At 37.3% G+C, this 16834-nt stretch overlaps 1 protein-coding gene across 2 annotated transcripts; it reads left to right on the top strand.

Annotated features, from left to right (window-relative positions):
- The first annotated feature begins 12 nt into the window (after positions 1–12).
- EMC3 (ER membrane protein complex subunit 3) lies at positions 13–15564 on the top strand. 2 transcript variants are annotated; one of them, XM_034441084.3, is made up of 9 exons: positions 13–96; positions 824–1025; positions 3702–3759; positions 7701–7794; positions 9857–9961; positions 12330–12411; positions 12513–12592; positions 13149–13231; positions 14254–15564. In XM_034441084.3, exons 2-9 carry the CDS (start codon positions 871–873, stop codon positions 14380–14382), a joined length of 786 nt encoding a protein of 261 aa, XP_034296975.1. In that variant the 5' UTR covers positions 13–96; positions 824–870; the 3' UTR covers positions 14383–15564. The 2 variants fall into 2 exon arrangements, with proteins under 2 accessions (XP_034296975.1, XP_034296966.1); XM_034441075.3 differs by having other exon boundaries at positions 60–293.
- Positions 15565–16834: the final 1270 nt, after the last annotated feature.

Raw genomic sequence — 16834 nt, forward strand, 5'->3', positions numbered from 1 at the left:
GCTTTGTGATGACCTCATCAGTTAGGAAGCAGCCATCTTGTCGGGCACTTTAAGAGGACGTCAGTCGTTGATCCCGGAAGGCTGAAGGGGGACCAGGTCGGTGTTGAAAAGCGGGTCTCCCAATGTTTCCCTAGTTAGCCTGATCAGACAGTTCGGGGCTTCGGCCTCCCCATTGGCCGTATTTGGAAAGATGGGGCCTCCAAAGAGCGGGATTGTTCCGATTTAAGAAATAGGGATAAAATCATTTCCTTATGTCTTTCCTTTTGTTTAAAGTACCGAGGATCAAGTCCCAGGTACTTATTTTATTTTATTTATTTATTTATTAAACTTCTATACCGCCCTTCTCCCGAAGGACTTCATTCTAGGCATGTGAAAGCGGACTATGGTTACTTCGTGGAAAGGGAAAGACACAAACAGTAATGCGAGTTTAAAGACTTCTTTGACGTATCTTATTTCTTCTGCTTTAGAACTGAGTTCCTTTATGTTAAAAATAGGTCTGGAGACGAATACCTTCTTTTAAATGAAGCCCTGCTTCTTTTAACTGCCCTTCCTTTAACTTTATTCTTCGCGTCCTCCTCTCTCCTCCTGTGCAAATCTAAGCCATGGTGTCAGACTAGCAGCTCCAGCGTGAGGTTTTCCTGAAGGCAAATGAAAAAAATAATATTCAAACCTTTCATGGCATCTCCCAAATCTTATGTTTCTTCTAGATTTTTTGTTTAAATGTACATTTTGTACATGCTCCTGGAAAACCTGGCAATGATAAATTCTTATTTGGCACTTTTTAGACTCATTGGTTATTATACCATAATTTGTCGTCTTTTAGAGATTAAAGACTGAAGCTGGTGTGCATGACCAGAACTCTTCTTAAAAATGAGTGAACCAGAACTGTTGTTGGATTCCAATATTCGATTATGGGTGGTGCTTCCCATAGTCTTCATCACCTTCTTTGTGGGGATGATTCGCCACTATGTATCCATCCTTCTCCAGAGTGATAAAAAGCTTACTCAGGAACAAGTGTCTGACAGGTAAGAGGTGTCCTAAATAGTTGACGAGTGTCTCTTTAAAGAATTATAATAATACCCTATGTAGATTGATTATAGCACATGCTGGATGATCTAGAGCTGCCATTTGCAAAAGATGGCATATATTATATTTTGTATTGGCTCTTCCTGTAGATGTGTATATTTTATTAAGAAATCTGGGAGTATCCCTTGATCTTCCTTTGCTCCTAAAATACCCAATCACAGACTAGATTATGCCAAGTCTTGATGATATGTGCCTGAGACAGACAAATGTATTATCGTTTCAATACATATAATTATCCTTTTGCCACATATAATTATTCTTGCCATATATAGCAACAGAAAAAGATCCAAGAATGAATGATAGTGTTAATTTTTGTGATGGGCATCTACTTAGAAAGGTCTATTTTAAATATGTAGTTTAAAATCTGTTCATGCTAGATAAATGAAATCAATAAATCTAAAGCACAATTGAGTTGATGGTTTATGCTGGAAAATTAAAAGAAAAAATTACACAAAGAGGTTTGAATTATTAAATGTTTTGTATAGGCATGGAATTGAAAGGTGGTTGGTGAATGTGGTAAGATCAAAATATCTTTGAAGTTTGCATGACTATAAATAGAATGAATAGTTCAACACTGATCACAGTGAAAGATAAAGATGTATGATATCCTATTTAGTCTTTAATTTATACATTGATAAATATACAAAGGATGATTGTGGTGCCATTAGGAGATGTATTGCTTAGAAATGCATGTAGCTTTGTATGCAGCAACACAATACTGTTGGCTGAGAACCTAAATAATTTATAGCAGATGTTAAATACAATAAAAATCAATATATTGATGGCCAAAATAATTGGAATATCAGGAGAAATATGCAAATAAATTGGATGTATTAGAAATGGAGAATTTAAGAAGTTTATGTAGTAAAATAAATGATAAGATCAAGATTGTATTGGTGTTGAATGAATGTAGACTCTATATAAAGTGAGTGGCAGTACAAAAAGAAGCATGGTTGAGGTGGTTAGTCACATAAACCGAAAGGTTGAAGATCAATCGCAAAACAAATAATTGAAGGAAGAATGAATGGGTTGAGATGAAAAAGAAGACTGATAAAGTTCTGTTTGGATGGAGTTGATGCAGACTGAACAAAAGGAGAAATGAAAATTTAAGGAACAAAATACAGTACACGTAGTCCTTGACTTATGACCATAATTGGGACAGAAATTTCTGTTCTAAGTTGTGGTTGTAAGTCAAGTTGGACTTGATTTTACAACAGTTTTTACAGCTGATGTTAAGCAAATCACCAGACATTAAGTAAATCCTGCAAATTCCCCAGTGGGTGTATTTTGCTGGAAATCAGCAGAAAAGATTGCAATGATCACATGGCCACAGGACACTCCAACTATTCATAATGTCAGCCAATTGCCAAGTGCTCAAATTTTGGTCACATGATCGTGGGGGTAATTTGACAGTTGTAAATACAAGTAAATCACTTTTTCCAAGTTGTCATAATTTTCAACTATTATTAAAATGAATGGTTGTAAATGGAGGACTAACAATATACAAATCAGAGTATGGACACAATGGAAGCAAGTACAGTTTGCCAGTGTAGAAAAGTATGGATTGAAGAGATATAGTGAAGGGTGTTAATGTAAAATGATTGAACCTCCAGACTCCTGGAAGGGAAAATTGAACTTTGTTACATGGGTTTGTTATATTTGGTGCAAAACAAACTCTACATTCCACAATAGGAACATTATATCCACTTTCAAGCATGGAAGTAATAGTATGGAGATATGGATTGGGGACATATTGCTACCTCGAGATCTGAATGATTTGCTATCCGTGAAAGAAGTATGAGTTTTGCTTCATATCAGTGAATTCTGCAGACTGTCAAGTCATCTACTTATCAACTGAAGTTGAAACATGAGCAGGTCATGCAGTAAGACAGCGATTCAAAATATATAACCAAATGTATACAATGAAAGAAAAAGACAATCCAATTTTGGCAATGGTCAGGTCAAATTCTATATGTAAATCCTATTGTGGCAGAACTAAAAATGAGGAATTAATGTTTGAAATCTCTAAATATTATTGAGTAATTGCTATGGGCTAATGGTGTGATGTGTGTGAGAGAAATCACCAATTATAGTAAGCACTCAGTTGTTACTGCAACTAAAGGAAGTGCAAGCAATTCCTTTTTCCTAATGGCTTATTGCAAGTTGAACGGCTATTCATGAAATAAATGAAACAGGCACCAAACTTCATCGCTGTTTATATGTTAGTAAGGATCTACATATGATTTGATTTCCATAAAATAGCAGATTGTTAAGCTCTACCTTTGGATGCTTAAGGCTTGTGTGTTACCTTAAACATAAAACATTACTGTGTATGGAGGATGCAATTAATGAAGGCATTATTAAAGGTAAATCTAAAACATTGTTCGACAGTGTCAGCATAAAGGAATGAAATCGTTCTCAACACACTGTGACATATTGCTCCATGTATTTCCTTAATATTTTCAAGACGATACTACTTGGTAAATGAAAACTAGCCTTGTTAATGTCATTAAGGTATTTCCTCAGTTTGCCCAAATGTAACATATAGAAGTGCATCTTTTTTCTGATTTCCTGTTTTCTTTCTTATTTTATGTAATGGCCTTGTTTTGTTTCAGCCAAGTTCTCATTCGAAGTAGAGTCCTCAGAGAAAATGGAAAGTACATTCCAAAGCAGGTATGTAAGATATTCTTAGTTGTGAAATTGTGATTATTGTGTGTTGAAATTAAAGGCTATTGTGTATGTTTGCCTGATTGACTAAACCAGATTTTCCAGTAACTATAGTTGTGCTACTCTGTGGTTCTTGTGCTAAATGATGTGAGAAATCCATCCATCTCCAGTTAGCTAGTTCCTGTTCATGTTAGCCAATGTTTCAGCCATCATTGTTGTAGTTAGCTGGATAGCATTATCAGAATTATTACTGTTTTTATTTTTTTAGTGTAGACCTGTTAGTAAAAATACTCCTTAGTAGACCAATGAAAGTCAGAGCTTCCCTGCATGAGATACTTAGCTTCTCTCTCAGCCTTCATATCCTGTCATATTTAACACCTGCAGGGAGTGAAAACAAAATCTTGATCACCAGAAATCTTGTAATAACCACATTTTGCCAGTTCTGTCTCTTGGTGATAGATAGATAGATAGATAGATAGATAGATAGATAGATAGATAGATAGATAGAATTCTTTATTGGCCAAGTGTGATTGGACACACAAGGAATTTGTCTTTGGTGCATATGCTGTGAGTGTACATAAAAGGAAAAAAATACATTCGTCAAGAATCATAAGAAACAACACTGAGAGTAATAAGCAATCAAATCATACTAGGAAACAAAACAATATAAATCATAAAGATACAAGCAGGATGGCTATAGTCATAAGTGGGAGGAGATAGGTAATAGGAAGGATGAGAATAATAATAATAATACAATCTTAATAAATAGTTTGACAGTGTTGTGGGAATCAGTTGTTTAGCAGAGTGATGGCATTCGGGAAAAAACTGTCTTTGTGTCTAGTTGCTTATTTAGAAATCAAAAGAGAAAAAGTAAATATTGATTCACATCCTTCGCCCTGATTAACCGGAATAGATTGGAGAACTTGCGGTGCTTAAAAATGGGGTACAAGTTGTGTTTAAACAGATTTGCTGTAGCTCCTATTGAATGGCCAACCTTTGGGAGTTGTACAAGGCCTAATTCTATTAGAGCTATAGGCTGTGGTGTGGGAAAAATCTATTCCCAGTAAAAATAAAGGTTAGGCTTCTTTGTCATCAGGGCCAAAACCCGACATACGGTTAGACTCTCAGGGCCTTTCTACGGAAAGTGAGGGTGACACATTTACATTTGAACTTATTTTTGGAGCACAGTAAAATACATAGGAAAATCCTATTCCAAATAGAAATTAAATTAGTGTTAGAGTTAAACTTCCTTGAAGCCAGGACCAAAAACCAACCTCAGGCTTAAATTTGCAAAGGCTCTGGCAAATATGTGTGGGTGGCTTTTTTATGTTTGGACCTATTGCTACAGTAAAATGAATGGGAAAATCCCATTAATTAAACTGGGATTAGATTCGGAGTTAGGCTTCTAAAGTCAGGGCTAAAAACTGATGTCAGGATTATTATTCACAGAGGGTCTCTAGGGAAAGTGAGGGTCCCAGTTTTTCATTGGGGTGTATTTGTGAACATAGTAAAATGCATGGGAAAATGCCATTTCCAGAGAAAATTAAAATAGAGTTAGGGTTAGGCTTACTTAAAAACAGAGCCAATAGCGACATCAGTGTTAGATGTACAGTGTGTCTCTAAGAAAAGTGAGGGTGACAGCTTTTCATTTGGACTTAACATTAACGCTTTTCATTCCCACTTAAAATTAGGATCAGAGTTAGGCTTCCTAGAAGTCAGGTGTGAATATTGGTATCAGGGTTAGATTTATAATAGGTTCTCTAAGGAAAGTAAGGGTGACAGTTTTTCATTGGGAACTGTTGTGGATCTTGAGAAAATACATGGGAAAATCCCATTCCCAGTGAAAATTAAAGTACGATTATGGTTCAGTTTATGATTAGGATTAGGCTTCCTTGCAATCAGAGCCAATACCAACATCTGCACCAACTGCACTGGTGACACAGTGGTTAAAATGCAGTATCGCAGGCAAACTGCCCATAGCCTGGAGTTCAGTCCTGATAGGGCTCAAGGTTGACTCAGCCTTTCATCCTTTCGAGGTTGGTAAAATGAGGACCCAGATTGTTGGGGGGCAATATGCAAATAATACTTCTACATTATAAACCACCCAGAGAGTGCTGTAAAGTGCTGTGGGGTAGTATATAAGCCTAAATGCTATTGCTATCAGAGTTAGATTTGCAGAGAGTCCTTAAGGAAAGGGAGGATGACAGTTTTCCTTTCAAACTTATTTTAAACCTCAGTGAAATGCTTGGGAAAATTATATTCCCAATGGAAATTAAACTAGTACTGGGATTAGGATTGGCATTAGGATTAGGCTTCCTTGGAGGCAGGCCAGAAAACTGACATTTATAGAGGTTCTCTATGAAAGTGAGGGTGAGAGCTTTTCATTTGGACTTTTTGGGGACCTTAGTAAAATGCATGGGGAAGTCCCATTCCTAGTGAAAATTAAACTACGGATAGAGATAAACTTTGGGTTACCCTTTTTTGAGGTCAGGGCCAAAAGTCAACACCAGACTTAGATTCACAGAGGCTCTTAAGGAAAATGAGGGTGACATCTTTCCATTTGGACTTATTTTTGGACTGCAATAAAATGAATGGGAAGATTCTATTCTGAGTAAAAATTAAGGAAATAAGATATTGATTGCTTTGAGATTATTCTTAGAACATCAGTTCTCAGGAAGGTTAAATATACTTCAGTATCTTTAAAAGGTAAAGTGTTTCTATTATTAATATGCACATCCAGGCCCATGGGACAATCACATCTGACATCTGCTAATTTAAAATGCTGAAGTATCAAAAGTAGGGAAGAGGACGATTTCCCAGCCTTTTGTACTTGGTGCTATTTCTGAATGAAAAACCTGGTGATGAAATATCTAGTTAAGATCAGCAGACTAAAAGCATTGTGATTAACACCAGCTGTCTGCAATTACTGTAAGTTCAAATCTCACCAGGCTCAAGGCTGACTCAGCCTTCCATCCTTTCTAAGGTAGGTAAAATGAGGACCCAGTTTGTGGGGGCAATAAGCTGACTTTTGTATAAAATATACAAAAGTATGAAGGCTATTGCTTAACGCATTGTAAGCCGCCCTGAGTCTCCGGAGAAGGGCGGCATATAAATCAAATTAAAAAAAAAAAAAGATCTTAAAAATGAATTTTGGTTGTTTAGAAGGTAGTTAAATATTAGTAACTGAAGAACTGGGAACACCCTACATTTTGAAAGATGTAATCAGCTGCTTTTTTGTTTATGCTGTGTATAAACTGAGTGTCAAATAACATCATCAAAATCAAGAAAAAGAAAAAAAATATGAAATAATGCAATAAGGTTATGTTGAAAACTTTGGAAATGACCTTTGAGTCCAGGAAACAGCCTGGAAAAGGCCAGATCATGAAACAGACTCCCATCCCATCTGGAGGTATACTTTCTTGATATAGGTTTTAATAATATACTCATGATATCCAAGGTACACAACCATTCTTTAAGCACTCTTTACATTTTGCCTGTTGTACCAACTATACCCGCAGCTTTCCTATGATTAAAGTTTCTCACATTTATGACCCTTTTGTAATTTTTTAATGCATTTCTTTCACTTCTACTATTTTATTTTTCTGGAAAATTCTTGTTTAGCCCTTTTCATCCACTTCCATTTTTTAATTTTTATTACTGTGTATTATCTCAGCATTTAATATTAACCATTCCTTAATTTTTGTAGCTTTTTCTATATAACAATTTCTCTCATTTTCATATTTGCATCTATCATTTTTTTTATATCCAGTTTTCCTTATCCACAGGTCTTTCACTTCTTCATTTTAGCAAGTGTTCATTTTTTCTGTTAGCATAGCACTCTTCCTGTCATACTGGAACATAGTTTTACAGCCTTCCCCTAACATCCACTTTCTAATCATTCTGTTGTGAGATTAAGTCTTTGATAAATGTTGTCTTTTTTCCTTCAGTCATTTCTGACACGGAAATATTATTTCAATAATCCTGATGATGGGTTCTTTAAGAAAACTAAAAGAAAGGTAGTGCCTCCTTCCCCAATGACAGGTATGTAAGAAGCCTTCCTGAAATAGTTTTATTAATGTTATTAGAAACATTTAGTTTAGTTTCAGGCTTAGAAACAGCTATTGATTTGATGGCTGATTTATTTAGAAAAATAAAACAAGCTAGATATCTTGCATGGTAAGTCTTTCTGCTTTAGTTCTTGAAAATCCTGCAGGATCAGCTGAAGAAGTGTGGTTTCCCTTTATTCATAATATATCTGTCTTCCAATGACACATAATACTAGAGCTCAGAACACATTAAAGTAACAAATATGGTTGAATGATTCAGGAACTTACATTGTGATTATGCTTTCTACTGTATATCAACCAAACACTGACTATGGTTTAGATTATGATTCAAGCAAAGCTTTCTATATACCAGGGGTGTCAAACTCAAGGCCCTGGGGCCGGATCCGGCCCTCAGGGTGCTTAGATCTGCCTCGCGGGGCCACCCTGGAAATAGCAAAGGACCAGCCCACAGTGCCTCTGCCAGCAGCCCTCCCCAGCTCTGTTTTCACTGTCAATGGGTTGTAGGAGGCCGTCGCAAGTGAAAACAGAGCTCGCAGGAGCTGCCCACAGCCCTCCTGAGCTCCGTTTTCATTGGCAGAGGGTCACAGGAAGCCGTCACAGCCAAAAGCAGACCTTGGGAGCCCATTTTCACTGGCAGAGTGCTCAGGCCACTGCAGGTGCCCCCGACACAAGTGACGCTGAGCTGGCCGTGCCCACCCTGGCCACACCTACCCTTCCCCCTCCCCCAAGGTCAAACACAACCCTGATGCAACCCTCAATGAAACTGAGTTTGACACCCCTGCTATATACAGTCTGAAACGGGCTTGTTTTACAGTAGCATACTTCAGCTATAGTCTAGTTTGGCGTTCTGGTTTGCTGGTTCTCAAGCAGCCTCTGTTGTCCTTCCAAACAGAGACTGCTCTCGAGTAGATGCAAAATCAGACCATTCTGTCAACAGCATTTCTGCTATTCTAGAATTCCACACATATAGGGAATTAACTTGAGTTCGGATTAATTGAACATTTTTTTACGTATGAGGCTCTGACCTCAGTCATATTTTTTTTCCTATCAATTTAAAATTTAAATGAATTAAACAGTGAGTGTCAGGGATATTTAACCTCCAGAACAGAGTCACTGTGGCCTCTACTTTATAGTGTAGTAGTCTATAGGATTGACGGTGTAATCATTGTGGCTAAAGCTAAATTAAGCTCATTCTTTCAAACAAATGTAGTTACTATTGTTTATTTGAACTTCCTTCTAATTGTTTTGCAAGAATAACATGTTCCAAGTTCTTGAATGGAATAAATTTGGAGCAGTTTGTACAATTTCAGATTCTGATCCTAACAGTTAAGATTTTGCTACCGTTTACTGTTTTAAAAGCTGCTTTGTCGCATTCATGTCCTTAAAATGACAGTTAAAAATAACAACTGACATCTATTTATTTATATACATCTTAAGAGTACTCATACATTACTCCTTATTTTTAAACATTAATTTTAAAACAATTCCAAATGAATTTAGGCTAAAATAAAAAAAGAGAAACCACTCATTAATTTTACTGAAATAAATTCACAGGCTATTTATAAAAGATGCAAAAACTTTTCAGGCTGTTGTACCCAGAGAAATTTTAAGAGATATTGACAATATTTACAAGAAGAATAGCCTAGAGTAGTCCACCCTACAGGCCAGTCATTCTCAAAAAGCAAATTTAAATACTGTTTGATTATTTGATTTTTACCCTATCTTTCATTCAAGACCTCAAGACAGAGTACATAGCACTCCCTCAATTAACTTTTCCCCACATAAGAATTTAATCTGTGGGGTCGATTGTCCTGAGAGTGACTGATCCAAAGTCAACCAGTGACCTTCTGTGAATGAGGGTGGACTACTCTTAACACTTTAATAATTGTACCAAACTGGCTTGGCTAAATATCAAAATGAAGATTAAGTCAGGGTGATCTTTTGTTTCATTCTGTTTTTGTATTCAAAGCTTTTCAGAAATCCAGCAGTGGAGGCAAACTGCCATATATTCACTTGAACATTTGTTTGCCTTGCAGATCCTACCATGCTGACAGATATGATGAAGGGGAATGTAACAAATGTGTTACCTATGATTTTAATTGGTGGTTGGATCAACATGACTTTCTCAGGGTTTGTCACAAGTGAGTGTCAATCTAGGGTTCCAAGCCTACACAATCAGAAACTATTGAAATACTTCGCATGCAGATGTGACATTCTAGAGATCCTCTACAATGGAGGGTGGGGGGTCAATTCTTTTATTAATTAAGTACCATCATGCGAGTGTCTTATTTTTATTTATTTTTATTTTATTTTATTTCTATACTGCCCTTCTCCTGTGGGACTCAGGGCGGTGTACAGCCGAGATAAAACATTGCATATAAAATTTAAAAACAGTTTAAAAAACAATTAAATAATTTCGGCCCAAGATTTAAAACAACCCAATTAAAACCGAATTCAATTAAAACTGAGAGGATGGGATCAAGCCAGCCCGGCTAGATGGAATAGGTGTGTTTTCAGGGCCCGACGAAAAGTCCGGAGGTCTGATATCGTGCGTATCTCAGGGGGTAGGTCATTCCAGAGGGCAGGTGCTGCCACGGAGAAGGCTCTCCCCCTGGAGGTCGCCAGCCGGCACTGTCTGACCGGCGGCACCCTGAGGAGGCCCTCTCTGTGCGAGCGAACTGGTCGGTGTCTATTGAAGAGTGTCAACTCTTCAATAGACTTTTTCAGTCTCTAACCTGCTCTTTCAACTGTGCACCCATTACCCCTGTATGTAACTGAATCCATCCACCTTGCTGATGGTCTTCCTCTTTCTTTCCACCATACCTAACATTAGAGCCTTCACATAGTTTATCTTACTTATAGAAGTAAGATAATCGGAGCCTTGAGTGAAAATTTTACATTGATTTATTGGATGATACATTTGTTATTGTTGTTGTTGTTTTGAGGCTATGGGAGCCTTGCATAAATAATAATAATAATAATAATAATAATAATAATAATAATAATAATAATAATAATAATTTTATTTCTATACCGCCCTTCTCCCGAAGGACTCAGGGCGGTGTACAGCCTATTTAAAAACACAAGACAAAACAACGATTAAAATTTAAAATGATTAAATAGATTTGGCTCAATTTAAAACCCCAGAAATTTAAAATACCCCAATTTAAAATTATTATGTTGATAGCCCGGCCTGGCGGAACAACAGGGTCTTCAGTGTGCAGTGAAACACTCGGAGGTCGGAGATCTTACGTATTTCCAGGGGCAGTTCATTCCACAGGGCTGGGGCTCCCACAGAGAAGGCCCTCCCCCTGGGTGTCGCCAGCCGACATAACTTGGCCGATGGCACCCTGAGGAGACCCTCTCTGTGGGAGCGGACTGGCCGGTGGGAGGCTATTGGTGGCAGAAGACGGTCTCGAAGGTACCCGGGTCCTATGCCATGGAGCGCTTTAAAGGTGGTAACCAAAACCTTGAATCGCACCCGGAAGACCACTGGGAGCCAGTGCAGCTCACGCAGGAGGGGTGTCACGTGGGCACAACGAGTTGCGCCCATAACCACCCGCACGGTCGCATTCTGGACCAGTTGGAGCCTCCGAGTGCTCCTCAAGGGGAGCCCCATGTAGAGAGCATTACAATAGTCCAGCCGGGAGGTAACAAGGGCGTGAGTGACCGTGTGCAGGGCATCCCGGTCCAGAAAGGGCTGCAACTGGCGAATCAGGCGAACCTGATAAAAGGGCCCCCTGGCCATGGCCGTCATATGCTCTTCTAAAGACAGCCGTGTGTCCAGGAGGACACCCAGATTGCGAGCCCTCTCTGTGGGGGGCAAAGATTCACCCCCAATAGTCAGCGATGGCACCTGCTGACTATATCGGGGTGCCGGAAGCCACAACCACTCGGTCTTGGAGGGGTTGAGTCTGAGCCTGTTCCTCCCCATCCAGACCCGCACGGCCTCCAGGCCGCGAGACATCACATCAAGGGCATCGTTGGGGTGGTCTGGGGTGGAGATGGAGATGTCATTATTAAATCATTATTTATTAGCTTTAATTTTCTTCTTTGAAACGAAAGAACTTACAATCAGATTGCTTTATGGTTTAGAACATGGTAAATATGAAGAAAGATTATCTTTCTTTTGGAAGTAATTGATCTAAGTATGTGTTACACAATTTATCTTGCTATTCTCGTTTGCCAATACTATACACTAGTCAAAATGCTTCTGCTTTGTTCTTGTATTGAATTGCATTTTTCTTGACAGTATATGTGTGGCACTTGTTAGTTTAATTTGCTTTGTTTTGGGGAGTTACTTACCTTATACTTAGTGCGTTTTCTCTGCTTACTCTATTTTTTGAACTTTTCTTGCCTTTCTGTTTTTCAATTCTCTGTTCTTTTTGTTTTTCAATTTATTGAAAGTTTTGTTTTAAGCAACTTCTCATAATATATCTTCTTTTCTAAGGCAGTAAGCCATATAGAATAGTTCTCTTTTTAACAGACTTTTTTTAAAAACTTTTGCAGCAAAAGTCCCCTTTCCTCTGACATTGCGTTTTAAACCAATGCTACAACAGGGTATTGAATTGCTTACTTTGGATGCATCTTGGTAAGAGTTTTTCATTGTTTGACCTTATTTGAAGCGGATCTAGAATCTTGTACACGGGGCCCTTATTTCTTAAATAACACTTCATTTCTTTGATGTATTAGGGTAAGTTCAGCTTCTTGGTATTTTCTAAATGTCTTTGGACTTCGAAGCATTTATACCCTCATTCTTGGCCAAGATAACGGTAAGTTATTTTCTGCTCATTTACATTAAAATTTTTACAGAGAGACGAGAAAATTTGAATCAAATGTAGCTACTGTTTCCTCAGAAGATTACTAATCTGTTAACCTTTTGAATGAATCACGAACTGACATAAAGTATATCCATTCAAGGAAATGCTTGTTTGTAGCTTTAATTCAAAAGGATTGTGAGAAACCCAGTTCATATATATTATACAGTTTGGAATTTATAACTATTATTTTTCTATCCTGAAAAGCTTTCTCACTGCTGACTCTATTTGAAATAATTTTAGTGTTATGATTGCAAATCAAATTGCTTATGTTAGTATCCTCTGCAAATTAAAATATATTTCCTTAGCCCTACTTAGGTATAAAGCTTTTAGTCTTCAGTTTAATACTAAAGAAAACTGAGCCTGTTGTTTATACGTAATTGACTGAACACTGAAAGGATATTTCATTACTTACAGAGATGAATGCTGGTTTATCACTTTCCAAAAAGTCTTTTCTGTTAGTGTGCTTGTAGAGCATACTATAATGATCCATTTGTTTTCATATTTCTAGCTGCTGATCAGTCCAGAGTAATGCAGGAGCAGATGACAGGAGCAGCCATGGCCATGCCTGCAGATACTAATAAAGCATTCAAGGTACAATACTTTTATCCAATTGCTTAAATTAATTCTTCAAATCATAGATAGCATTTCCTTGAATGTACAGAGGAAATGCTTTTAAAGAAAGAAAAGCTATAGAGTATGCTAATCTGGAATTCATGGTAGGGATGCTTACTAAGTAATTCTCTAGTGTTTTTTAAAGATTTTCTTTCAGGACCCTTTCCCACTTTTAAAAATTATTAACTATCCCAATGTGGCCTTTGTTTGCATAAGTTATATTTATCAATATTTATTGTGTTAAAAATTAAAATTCACACTTACACTGCTGCTACTAGATCGCATGATTATCTCATTTAATTCTAGTATTATTTTTCAACATAGGTTGGCAAATAATTTTGATTTCACAGACCCCTAAGAGAATCCAGGGGTCTTCAGGCTATATGTTGGAAAACACTGCTCTAGACAATAATTACATTAAAAATTCATATTCACAACTAGTATTTTTTAACTATACTGAAGTTCTTTGGAAAAGTATTGGCGTATTGCCAGTGAAAAGACCATTAACACGAACTGCTTATGAATTTAGTATGTATCAGAATATTCAGTTAATTCAGAGCAGCAACCAAGCTCAACAAACTTGATCAGTGCTTTGGAGAGTTTGGGAAGAAACTCACATGACTGAATTTGTTTAAGTTGTGGACACAATGGAAATATGAGGAATTTACTTGGTAATCTACTTCAGTGTTTATTTTTATTGAGAGAAAACAACATCAAAGCCCCTATGAATCTTATTTGGATAAAAGTGATGTGTTATGCAAAACATGGCCATGGTTATAACATGTTAAGCATTGGCACCAACTGTCATATTGGCCAGGAAGATGGCTGGTTAAATGTCCAGACAGTTTTTAAATAAGTTAATCATGGATCTATACCCAACTGCTCAAATGTAGATTCCTAAGACATATTGAACAAGACCTCTTCATAAATTTCAAAAGAGCCAGTGTAGCTATTGGCTGTATTCTACTGATCCTATCAGTGCTCTTTTTTTGCCATTACAGACTGAATGGGAGGCTCTAGAACTGACTGACCATCAGTGGGCACTGGAAGATGTTGAGGAAGAACTCATGGCTAAAGATCTCCGCTTTGAAGGCATGTTTAAGGAAGAATTGCAGACATCCATGTTCTGAGGACCTTCATTTGGTTGACATTAAATCAGTTATGTTTAATATCGGAAGTGTGTTCTTATTGATGACCAGAATTTCTGTGAATTATGTAGCTGCAGGCAAAAAGTCTTGCTTCAAGAGCACCTTCTGAGATTAACAGATGTTTTCTGAGTTATTTTAGAACTCGTACTGATAGTTCTTCATTGATCAAATGTAAACTACTAAACTTGTAGCCCAAGCCAAACTCATTGGAAGAAGAATTTATACGTTGTGGATAGCGGAAATGTATTAAGAATTCAATACACTGCTGCTGTATCTGTTAAATGTCACCATTTCCCAAAAGATGGTTTAATGCTGAAGTTCCTTGACAGTTAGGGTTTAACCCCACTACATTTGAGAAACTACCTATCCTTAAAGACTTGAATTTAGGTGGAATTTGGTTATCCAAACATTCAAGTTACTAGAAAGTCACCTTTGCCAATGCCAAGCTGGATGAAGAGTCACGTTTTCCTTTCTAACTTTTCTCCTGTCATCTAGGTAAACACAGTAACTGAATGCTGTTACCAAAATGGAAAGTAAATAAATTTCACTGTAGTGAAAACCACTCACTAGAATAATTTGGATTTTAATTTTAGAATGGAATACTAGTAAAGTATGGATTCGAATCAGATAAATTCCTCTTTATTGAGATGTGTTTTTGATGGATTTTAGTTCTACGGTATAGAAAATGAGCTTTAGGCAGGGGTGAAATTCAGCTGGTTCTATCTGGCTTAGGCGAACTGGTAGCAGTGGCTGCGGGAGACTCCGCCCACCCGTGCGGATGTCATGACATCACTTTTTTGTGATGATTTTAAGCCTCTGTGTTCACTCACGCGCAGCGTGCACACATTTGCAAATCGGTAGGGAAGGTAAGTGAATTTCACCCCTGGCTCTAGGTCTTAAAGTAATCCATCCATAAGGGACAAGCATTTAAAGTTTTAACATGTATATAAAATAAGATTCTTTATTAATTATGTTCATAGCTTTTGGCGTAAAGAGTGTTGTGTGTATAATCAAGACGATACATGATCCTGAGTTCACAAGGCTAAAGCCAGGTTGACTGAATCATTTTCTTTAGGTGCCAGCCAAAAGTTATACGTGACTGTGGCTCAGTTGTCAAACTGTGACACTAAAGTAGCAACGCATTAAAAGACGAGTTAAATTTTTTTTAAACAGTGTGGTGTATGTACAGCATTTCCAATATTTCCTGTTATAATTTTTCAGAATATCATTAGCTTTAATCTACGCTTGATAAGGCTGCAGCCCCATGAATTTCCCAACCAGTGAGACCTTTGCTAAGAGTTGTGAGAATTGATACGCATGCAGTTGTTGAATTATGCTACATCGTGGTTCTGTGTCTCAGCAGAATAACAATAAGAGTTCATTACAGCTGTGAAATGGCAGTGCTATATAGCAAGAAAAGTGAATAAGATCACAGTGTCCCAACAGAAACCTATGGGGATGCATGTTACATTTGATACCTTTCCAATCCTTTTTCTGTCACAAACTAAAAACAGGAATGAGAAGAGGTCTCTTTTCCTTGTTCCTTAACTCTACTCAGGGTTGAGCATCTTAGGGAGGGGGGGTTATGAAGAAAGTGAGGGTTAAGCCTTTCCTCCTCTCAGATTGTTCAGATTGCTGCAAATACTGCTTTCAAACCCTTCAGGTAATATCTTGAAGTTATTGGTTCTGATGAAGGGGGATGGAGACTTGGACATGGCCTATGGACCAGATATTTCCCATTGCTATCTTAGAAAGGGGGAGGTTATATATATGCACTGTGAAACTAGCTATGCCAGTGAAGCCCATAGGAGCATCCCCATACTTTGTTTCTTCTGCTGTAGGCAGGATTTCCCTGTTTTAGATTCACAAGCTTAGTTCTATCTCATATCTCACATATGAAGATAATTTATTCTGTAATTAAGCTGTGGAAATTGCTTTTTTTTTTAACTTGCAGGGCACCCAGCCTCTTATCTAGTTTAGGCTCGTTTAAGTCTATTTTATGCAACCAAATATTTTTTCAGCAGTAATGCAACTTGATTTGTCTCTCAGTGCCATTTCCTCATAAAGAAATAGAAAGTTTGAAAAACATCCAGGAATTCTTTATTGCATGTCTGAGTTGATGAGTACGGTTATTCATCTGTTCCAGATTCAAGCAAATGCCACACTTAAGTTGCACTTCAGTAGTACACATTTTTATATGATATATAAACAAATTCATTCTATGCTAGTGTACTCATATCAAATCATTATATGTCCTTACATCAAATGATTTAAGAAGAACTTGAAGAAAGTGGCATTCTAAAGATTGAATATTTACTGAAAAATAATAAATATATATGTAAGGTAACTAAGGTATAGATAAATATATATAAAATATCCATCTTCCTGGTAATCGTAAAGCAAATCACTGACACGATGGACTCAATTTTACAAT

The sequence above is a fragment of the Pantherophis guttatus genome, chromosome 2 (genome assembly GCF_059756535.1).
Source record: "Pantherophis guttatus breed Tessera chromosome 2, ASM5975653v1, whole genome shotgun sequence".
Taxonomy (NCBI): Eukaryota; Metazoa; Chordata; class Lepidosauria; order Squamata; family Colubridae; genus Pantherophis; species Pantherophis guttatus.